Genomic DNA, 10,000 nt, shown 5'->3' on the forward strand with positions numbered 1-10,000 from the left:
CACACACAGAGGAAGGCACACACACACACACACACACACACACACACACACACACACACACACACACACACACACAGGTTAACACACAGGTTAACACACACACACACAGGTTAATACACACTCTCACACACACACACACACACAGAGGTTAACACACTCACACACACACACACACACAGCGGTTAACACACATACACACACACAGCGGTTAACACACATACACACACACAGCGGTTAACACACATACACACACACAGCGGTTAACACACATACACACACACAGCGGTTAACACACATACACACACACAGCGGTTAACACACATACACACACACAGCGGTTAACACACATACACACACACAGCGGTTAACACACATACACACACACAGCGGTTAACACACATACACACACACAGCGGTTAACACACATACACACACACAGCGGTTAACACACATACACACACACAGCGGTTAACACACATACACACACACAGCGGTTAACACACATACACACACACAGCGGTTAACACACATACACACACACAGCGGTTAACACACATACACACACACAGCGGTTAACACACATACACACACACAGCGGTTAACACACATACACACACACAGCGGTTAACACACATACACACACACAGCGGTTAACACACACACACACACACACACAGAAGTTAACACACACACATACACACACAGAGGTTAACACACACACATACACACACAGAAGTTAACACACACACACAGTTTCATACACATAGGCTTCAGCTGGTTCAGCAGGTCGTCTCGGCTCCACCTCACGCTGTCGTGGCGGTCGGCCACTGCACAGAGCAGCGGACTGCATTTCCCAGAATCCTCCAGGGATGGCACGTTCAGGTAGTGGACCAGCACAATGTCTGGGTTCTGACACACACACACACACACACACACACACACAGTTAAATAAAAAAAAAGGCACTGACCATGAACCACCTGATCGATCTGGACGTCGTCTTAAATTCAGACAGAGCATGATCTGACCTGTCCTTTAGAGATTCAGCTTCAGGTGGTGGTGGTGTTGGTGGGGGGGTGTGTGTGTGTGTGTGTGTGTGTGTGTGTGGGGGGGGGGGTCTTTAACTTATGTCCTGTTTAAGGGGAATAACTACAAACACACCACGCTTTTTATTTTGAAATTTGTTTTTTTATTTTGTGTCTTTTTCCAAAGTCAAAGAGAAATTGTGACTTTGGCCGTAATGGAGCAGCTCCACGCCGCGTGTGGGAACGACGAGGACCTCAGTCCCAGGCTGTTCATGTAGGACCCCTCCCCCAGTTTAATGGCTGCTCGGCGCTTTCATGCCGCATGATGTTTGTGGTCAGGTTTAGTCCAGGTGTTTCCTCTCTCTCACTCCTGTAAATGCCCCAACTAAGGAAACCTTTTAAGTGTGTGTGTGTGTGTGTGTGTGTGTGTGTGTGTGTGTGTGTGTGCGTGCGTGCGTGTACCTGCAGCAGCCAGTAGCATCGTCTGTGGAATGTTGGCACAATGGAGGAATGGACGTAGCAGCCGTACAGGCACTGAAACAGCAGATAGCGTTAGCATGATTAGCATCAGTCACACAGCAGGAGCACAGGTCAGTCAGGTGGGTGGAGCCTGTGAATCAGCGGCTGCTCGTCTCCATGTTGTTCAACTCTTTACTGAGCATTCAAAACATACAGGGTTCCCCTTCACAATAAGACTCCCCTTACAAAGGATTTATGAATGTTATAACGAGTTTATTAATCAGCTTGTTCATACTTCATTAATTATTTATAAGCCGTTATAACACATTAGACAAAAGGAAAACAGTGACCTATTTCCTGCCAAATAATGAGCCCACATGTCTCTTTGTTTCTCCATCATGCAGCTTCATCAGGTTTGTTCAGTTACCACTTCATTAATTATTAATTGACCACATCAGCATCTTAATGGTCAGAAAGTTTCCTCTGGCAGATCTATGGAAAAACATCCAGTGTTTGTGAATTAAAGAGATAATTATGTTCATTAATTCAGAAAAACTAAATAAGATTACTGCTGTTTTTCTGAATCAACGAGATGATTATAATAATATTGCCTTTATTTATGTTCATTAATTCAAATTATTTTTTTAAATGAAAAAATCCAGTTTTTCTGAATGAACCAATAATATGTTGTTAATTCAGAAACAGGAAGAAATAAATAAATAAAATTCCCGTCCTGTTCCGTACAGATCAAACTGTGAACTGTAAAACACAGCATCATTTATTAATGAGTTACTCACAGGCTCCTGCTACCAGTTATAAATGGTAGTAACTCATTAGTCAGATTAATGAGTATTAAGCATTAACTTCATCAATGTATGAGAACTGATTTATAAAGTGTTAATAACCTGATTATAAACCAATTATAAATCTTTATTAGGGCAGTCTTATTGTGAAGAGGAACCTGGTACAGTCATCACACAGGTGGCAGCAGCTGCTCTCAGCCCTGAGTAGTGTCTGCAGGTGTTGCTCTCAGGCTGCAACACTAACTGCAGCTGTTATTAGACATGTGATGTGAGGAGTGTCCTGCAGGGGGAGCTGCTGACTGCAGGTCAGTGTGCTGCACTCATCACCTCCATGCCCTGGACCTTCAGCTTCATGTGGTCCTCTCTCGTCGTTTTTCCATCCTTCCTTTTCTTCCAGCAGTATCCATCCTTCCTGTACTTCACCTTCTTTCTGTTGTACAGGATGATGCTGCCATTCTTTGGCCTGAAGACACAAACAGAGTCAGTAAACAACAACAACAACAGCTGATCTGATTCCCTCACTGTTTGGTGACTGGTGTCGGAGGGTTGTGACGCCCTCAGCTCTGTCTGACAGGCTCTGGAGCGATGCAGTGTGTGTACCTGGTTTTCAGCGTGCAGGAGAGCCACTCATCATGTCTGTCAAATGATATCAGGTAAGAAGCGATCTCCTGCAGAGACACAGAGAGATAGAGACAAAGACAGAGGGAGAGACAGAGAGAGAGACAGAGACAGAGAGACACAGAGAGGGAGAGACAGAGAGAGAGACAGAGAGAGAGACAGAGAGAGAGACAGAGACAGAGAGACACGGAGAGGGAGAGACAGAGAGAGAGAGAGAGAGAGAGAGAGAGGGAGAGACAGAGAGACACAGAGAGGGAGAGACAGAGACAGAGAGAGAGAGAGAGAGAGAGAGACAGGGAGAGAGAGAGAGAGACACAGAGAGAGAGAGACAGGGAGAGAGAGAGAGGGAGAGACAGAGAGACACAGAGAGGGAGAGACAGAGAGAGACACAGAGAGAGAGACAGGGAGAGAGAGAGAGAGAGAGACAGAGAGACACAGAGAGAGAGAGACAGGGAGAGAGAGAGAGAGACAGAGAGAGAGAGACAGGGAGAGAGAGACAGAGGGTCTGAGGTTAGTGTCTTAGACTCAAGTGAGTCTTTCTCTTCAAAATAAAGCGTCTGATGGTGACCGACATGGTGAGCAGTGATTTTTCACTTGAGTCAGACAAAAACTTTTAAAAATAAACAATAATCAACTATTTCCAATTAAGTTGAAGCAGAAAAAAAACTGCTTTTCATAATTTCTTATTGACTTAACGATCTTGTGACTCATTTATTTGGGCGCCCTGATTTCCAGGCTGGGAGACCCCGCACTAAAAATATCATTGTGATATCAAAATATCAAGTGTTTCCAGGGGACACAAAAAGGTGACGGACCTGGCCCAGCTGCACTTGTTCAATGCTTCCTGACTTTTGAAACCATGTAGACGACATGTCGGCTAACCATTGGCAGTGTTGGAAAATGAGCAAAAGGTGAGTTTGTTTGCTGATGAAGAACTTTCTGAGGTTGTTTGTGTTTTCTTCAGCTGCGGTGTTTTGACCTTCAGGGCCACCGTAGCATTCACTGAAGCTGAAACTAACAAGGATTTAAATTATCAATCGATCTGCTGATTATTTTCTCTGTTAATGGATTAATTGTAAAGACACATTTTCACACGTCTTATTCAGTTATTAAACTCATTATCATGGAAAAGCAGAAAATCCTCTCTTGATCATGCAGAGGAATCAAATCTAAAAATGTTGATTAATAAATTATTAATTGGTGATTAATTCTCTTTTGATTGACGAATCGTTGTAGACACAAAAAGCTGTCCACATACTTCTGGCCATATAATATACACAATACCTCTGCCCAGTAACTTTTATTTTGGAGGTGTCTGCTGATGTCATGTTTCAGGAAAAACACTCACCTCGTTAGTGTTCCACCTCAGCCGCTCGTTAGGCAGACCGGACGAGCGAGGGAGACACTCCAACAGCTTGTTGGGAAGAAACACCTTCCTCTGTCCTTTATTCTCTGTGGAGACAGACGTCATGTCCACAGTGAGGAGACGACACACAGCTGGACTTCATCAAGACTCTGTCCACACAGGGACGTATGTCTCCACACAACAACACACGCACAATGACCTGTAACACACATCTGTCAGGACATATCAATGTCAGCAACTGTGTGTTCATGAGAGAACAACATGTCAAATATTAGCATTCATATATTCATATCATACAAAGAAAAGAAGGACAGAAAGAAAGAAAGAAAGAAAGAAAGAAAGAAAGAAAGAAAGAAAGAAAGAAAGAAAGAAAGAAAGATGGTGGTTTCCCACCAGGGAACAGTTCAGGTGAATACAGAAACATTAGTACATATACACAGTTTGTACACACTGTGCTGTGTGTGGCGTTCAGGCGACTAAAGGAGAACGTGGCTTCAGTTACAGGGATGTCAGATTGATCTGAACAGAGTAACAAGGATTACAGTGGCATTGATCACAGACACAGGGAGCTACAGAACAGATTCGTGTGCGCTGTGTAAACATCAGATCCTGAACACGATGAAACAGGATCAGCCTCAGGTCCATGTGAACACACTGGCTTCAGGTACATTTAAAATCAGCTTCAAGAACCAGGAAATCAAGACTCCTTGCGCTCTGGGTAACTCCTCATACTGAGAGCAGGACCCTGGAGTGTCTGTGACGTCATCAACACCAGGCGGTTACCATAGCAACAGAGCTGGAGCTGTCTGTACGCAGGTGTGAGCACCTTACAAGTGGATGGGACTGACCTGTCTCCGTGGAAACCATCTCCTTGTTGCTCATGGCGACGAGTCCATGCAGGATGACTCTCACACAACGCACGACCGCCCACACTGCCCTGCTGCACACAAACACACAGATACACACAGAGAAACACTATCAGTCAATATCAATGGGAAACAACAAGGTGTGCAACAGGACAACAGAATCACACACGCACCTTCAATAGCTCCCTGTTGCCTAGCAACAGCTGAATTTGCACCCACTTTAAATGGTGAAGCGGTGTGTTCATAAATGACAGTGAATGTTAGTCTGCGTGTGTAGTTACATAACACTCTCGGTTTTTACATGCAGCCACACAACTGATCACACACCTGACTCACATTAAACACACACAGTGTTGACTAGAGCAGCAACTACTGCTTATCAATTTTATTTAATCAATGAATATATTCATCGTTAAGTCTCTACAATGTTTTTAAGGTGTTCTGAGGTCTTTAAATGTCATGTTTTGATCAGCAGTCAAACAACATATTCACATTAATGTCAAGTATGACGATGGAAACTAGAGACTCCTCATGTGAGAGGCTGAGCTGGAGGATATTTGTTAAAAACGGCTGAAACTATCAATCGATTCTCACAATATTAACTGATTAATTGTCTTTAGATCAACTAATCGATTAATGGACTGATCGTTGCAGCGCCGGTGGAGATGATCATAAATCTGTCTCTCAGTTTCCATCCACCCACACATAAACACGCTCGCATTTCCCGGAGGCCTAGCTCAGACCGCGGACTCGTCTGGCTGCTGTGGCCGCCTCCCGGAGCGTCTCTCCCGCCTGCAGCAGTTCAGCCCCTCCTGGGCCGATAATGCTAACGTTCGGACGCTTCTCAGCTCCACATCATTACAGCATTCAGCGATGCGACAGCAGCTTTCAACCTGACAATAACTCTCATCACGCTGCCACCATACTAGACTAAACCACCAGAATGAGTAACGTTAATTCACTAATCAATAAATAACACGAATGTTTGCTTGTTTAGCTGCTCGGCTAGCCGGCTAGCGTTAGCATCCGAGGCTAGGTCCGAATCAGCAGCGATTAAACAGCTCTGAGAGCCGAGCTGCGAGGCTGTACCTCCGGGTTTAAACGTGCCAACCAGGGCCAGTCAGCGGGTAATGATCCCTGAAGATACACTGCACAGTAACCTGGTCCAAACAGCAGCAGACAGGGGAGGACAGGAGGTGTTCAAACAGTCTGTTAAAGCCCCTTTACCTTCCGCCTTCAGCACATCCGCCATCTTCTCTAGCTCTGACGTCACTGCGTAGTTACGGGGGAGGAGGGGATGTTATCACCTGGCAAAGCATGGCTTGTTCCCTTTAGATTTTGCATCACAAAGTTAAAGAAATACATCTGAAAATATTACATAACATTTAGATAGATAGATAGATAGATAGATAGATAGATAGATAGATAGATAGATAGATAGATAGATAGATAGAGATAAATGTTATCTCTTCATTTATTGTAGTTGTTAATATTGTGTGACATTATGGAAAGACTGAAAGTTACATATTCTGCAAAACAATGTGTTATTAAAATTAAACAGAAAAATATTTTCACTTATTTTGAATGTAAGGATAACAATTTACGCAATATCATTAACCTCTAAATTTTACTGGGGAAGTAACATTTCATAAATCAATTTCCTCATTTAAGTTGTTTCTAATTAATATTGAACGTGACTTTGAGTCACTCAAATTAGTGACAAACAAAAAGTCCATGTCAGCATTTAATATATTTTATGAAATGTTTCTCAAGAAGTCTGCCACTTAAACTATATATTTGTCCTTTTTAAATTCATGTATTTGCTGTTTTTTTTAATTATTATTTTTTGTTGTTGTTGAAATTTTATGTTTCTTTTATTTAAAAACTGATATGTCTGATTGTTCATTTTACAATTTAAATAAATAAAGTAAAAAGAAAAAGGGATGTATCAAATATAGATCATAATAAATAGTTTATGTGTTCAGGGCCCCGGGCCCATGGAGCTGAACTGGGGCCCGAGGGGTCCAATCAACAACAACCACAAAGTTGTACAAAAAAGTCTTAATATTACAAGAATTAAAAAATGTAAAATTTTGACAGCGAAACATCTTTTAGCAATATTACATCAACCAATCAAACAGGTGAAACTAACCCTAAAATTACAACTTCATTCTCATTACATTATGACTTATATAATATTATGACTTTTTAGGGGCTTTATTCTCTGGGTTTCAGGTTTCTTTTACTTTCACAGTGTAGACTGACTGATTCTGGTTCTGCATGTGATAAATTTCATTTTTTTCCTTCACGTTTTGTATTAAAACATATAAAAATGTGCTGATAATTTACAGATGTGGCAACTAAAAAAATGATCATCACAAATAAAGAAACTCAGAGACCAATGAAGGACACAGAGACCAGAGGCGTTTAGAGAAAAATATGTGGTTTATTTTGTATAAAAGCGGAGCATGTCGTCCAGCAGGAGGCTCGCTGAGCTGTGAGCCTCTCTGACTGCTTCACCTTTCAAAAACTAAACCACCAGCTGCTTTAAAAACCTGCAGGTGTCGTCCCCTCTGTGGAAATGTTGGTGGAGCTGCTTCTGATGACGGAGCGTCTCCTCTCCTCTGCTCAGTCTGATTACTGAGAATCTGGTTTCAATTATTTACATCAAAACAACTGGATTCTGCTTCAGAGGGTTTTTTATCTTCCTGACAAACAGGAAACTGGAGGAGACAAAGTATTCTGGGATGTTTTTACAAATTAAAACGTTTGACTAAAAAAAAAAGACTAAACAGCTGGTTTTAGCTCATTAAAAACAAATCCTGTTCTGTCCATCACTGCTGTAAATTTCACTTCCTGTTTATTTTTCAAACATTTTCAAGCTTTGTTTTATTTCTGTTTAAACCGTCATATTTTCTTTTTTTAATCCTTGCAGACGTCTTATTTTGAAACACCACGAAAACCCGCAGAAACTCACTTTAAAGCTCAATTCATTTTGTTTTATTTCATTCTGAATGAAGCAGATTTGAAGGTGAGTCTTCTTCATGTTTCTCTTCTCTGCTCTGTCTGTTTGTGACCAAACAGCTGGATATGAAGTGCAGCTCCTTTAAATCACACACGTCCACATGTTGTGTCTGTGAGGAAACTCATTCACATTTCTATTGTTAAATCCCAACGCGCAGGGTGTCACTGGAGGGTGCTGTGCTTTAAATGTGGAGATGAAGTCTCGCACACACAGACACTTTGTGTTCATGCTGCGTTCAGGGGAAACAGTTCAAACCACAATCAGACTTTTAAAACTGTTTAAATCTGTTTTAACAGTAAATGTTATTGTTCCAGACGCCAGCAGGAAGCAGCAGGTAAAAGATCTGATGCTCCAGCATCCGAGTGTGTCATACAGATCACCGCTCATCCTCCTACAAAATAAAAGCTGTGGCTGCAGCAGCTCACATGGTCAATGCAGCGTAATGTTTCTGTCCACAGCACAGACTCGTCACCATTAACTCCAGTTATTTCTCCTTTGTCGTGCCCCTGATCCGTGTTAAGTTACGTCAACAAAACTCAACACTTCTTGGTGTTCTTTCACAGTAAAAGCCCACCTATTAACGGCAGGCAGATGTGCAAATTCTGGAGGAAGTGTTGACTTTCACATCTGCTGAATTAGAGCTGTGGAAATAGACATTAAACTGAAGCTTGTCCCAAATAAACTGCCACTGAGGTAAATCAGGCAGCAGCTGAATCTGAAACGAGCAGCGTTCACAGGATTCGTAGCTTATGAGATAAAAACAGACGTTTGTTCCTTTAACTCAGAGGAAAATAAAAACCAGCAGAGACCAACATTTCACAGCAGAGAATCAAAATCAGCTGGACGACGGCAGCAGACTGAGGAAGATGGTTTAAGACTTCAACAGCAATCAATAACCAATATCTGATCAGCTTCATCAGCAGTGAAGAAAGTAAAAAATAAACAAAAACAAAGGGTTTACTGCAGAGAGGGAGAGAGAGAGAGAGAGACAGGTTGGTTTACAGTGGGAAGAAAAATGAGCTCAGATTTAAACTCCACAGGAACAAGAGTGTGTCTGTGCGTGTGTGTGTGTGTGTGTGTGTGTGTGTATGGTTGCGTTGTCCCCCCCTCCATGTGACAGGCCTCAGCACCGGGTTCAAAGGTCATCACATGCCCTGCCTGATGCTCTGGATGATCTGGAAGATGGCTGCAGGAGAAAAACACAGTCATGAATCTTACTCTAAATCCTTGTTTATAATTATCAATAATTAACTGTAACATAATGAATCAATTAATGAGACGTGGACTCATGGATGGACACAGGCTCAGGGGCCTGAGGGTTTGTTTCCTGTTCACACAACTTCCTGTTGTTTCTATATTTATTAGGTTACGACTGTTGATCACTTCCTGTGTGAGTTACTCCTGCAGATTTAGAGATGTGAGCGGACGCTGCAGCTGATCTCAGAGCTGCAGCTTCACACCAGCGGACATGACTCAGAGAACACAGTCACATTCAGATGTTTGACTCCGAGTTCAAACTAAAACAGAAGCACTGAATTAACGTTTTTAGACCAGAAATCTGGTTTACTTTTACATAATTACCTGAAAATAACACAGATGCTTCCTTACTACACTTTTTACAAATGTAATTAATGATTTATTGAAATTTATAGCATCTGTGTTCTTCACTGCACTACAGAAATCCAACATAAAGTGTAAAAGTGGCGGTAATGAAGTTGACTGAAAAGGTGAGATGAACAGGTTCATGGTCGACAGGAAGAAAATACAAAGGTTTAAAATGACTTTGATTCTAACATTTCAGACCTGACATCTTTAAGGACCTTTTTAAGGACCTGTGACA

The 10,000-nt window shown here is 42.1% G+C and overlaps 2 protein-coding genes across 2 annotated transcripts in view; both read right to left on the reverse strand.

Annotated features, from left to right (window-relative positions):
- camta2 (calmodulin binding transcription activator 2) overlaps window positions 1-6,397 on the reverse strand; it is a 22,941-nt gene extending 16,544 nt beyond the window's left edge. The window contains exons 1-7 of the mRNA XM_022769340.1: window positions 6,363-6,397; window positions 5,118-5,209; window positions 4,252-4,355; window positions 2,886-2,953; window positions 2,613-2,748; window positions 1,486-1,557; window positions 762-909 (exon numbers count right to left, since the gene is read on the reverse strand). Coding sequence (XP_022625061.1) covers window positions 762-909; window positions 1,486-1,557; window positions 2,613-2,748; window positions 2,886-2,953; window positions 4,252-4,355; window positions 5,118-5,151 — 562 coding nt within the window. The 5' untranslated portion in view covers window positions 5,152-5,209; window positions 6,363-6,397. The remainder of the gene's footprint in view (window positions 1-761; window positions 910-1,485; window positions 1,558-2,612; window positions 2,749-2,885; window positions 2,954-4,251; window positions 4,356-5,117; window positions 5,210-6,362) is intronic.
- A 1,160-nt stretch (window positions 6,398-7,557) lies between these two features.
- The window catches only part of LOC111239450 (stress-associated endoplasmic reticulum protein 1-like), a 5,044-nt gene continuing 2,601 nt past the window's right edge, over window positions 7,558-10,000 (reverse strand). The window contains exon 3 of the mRNA XM_022769336.1: window positions 7,558-9,346. Within this exon, the coding sequence (XP_022625057.1) occupies window positions 9,306-9,346 (41 nt within the window). The 3' untranslated portion in view covers window positions 7,558-9,305. The remainder of the gene's footprint in view (window positions 9,347-10,000) is intronic.

Source organism: Seriola dumerili, unplaced genomic scaffold (assembly GCF_002260705.1).
Source record: "Seriola dumerili isolate Sdu_G_001 unplaced genomic scaffold, Sdu_1.0 BDQW01002857.1, whole genome shotgun sequence".
Lineage (NCBI taxonomy): Eukaryota > Metazoa > Chordata > Actinopteri > Carangiformes > Carangidae > Seriola > Seriola dumerili.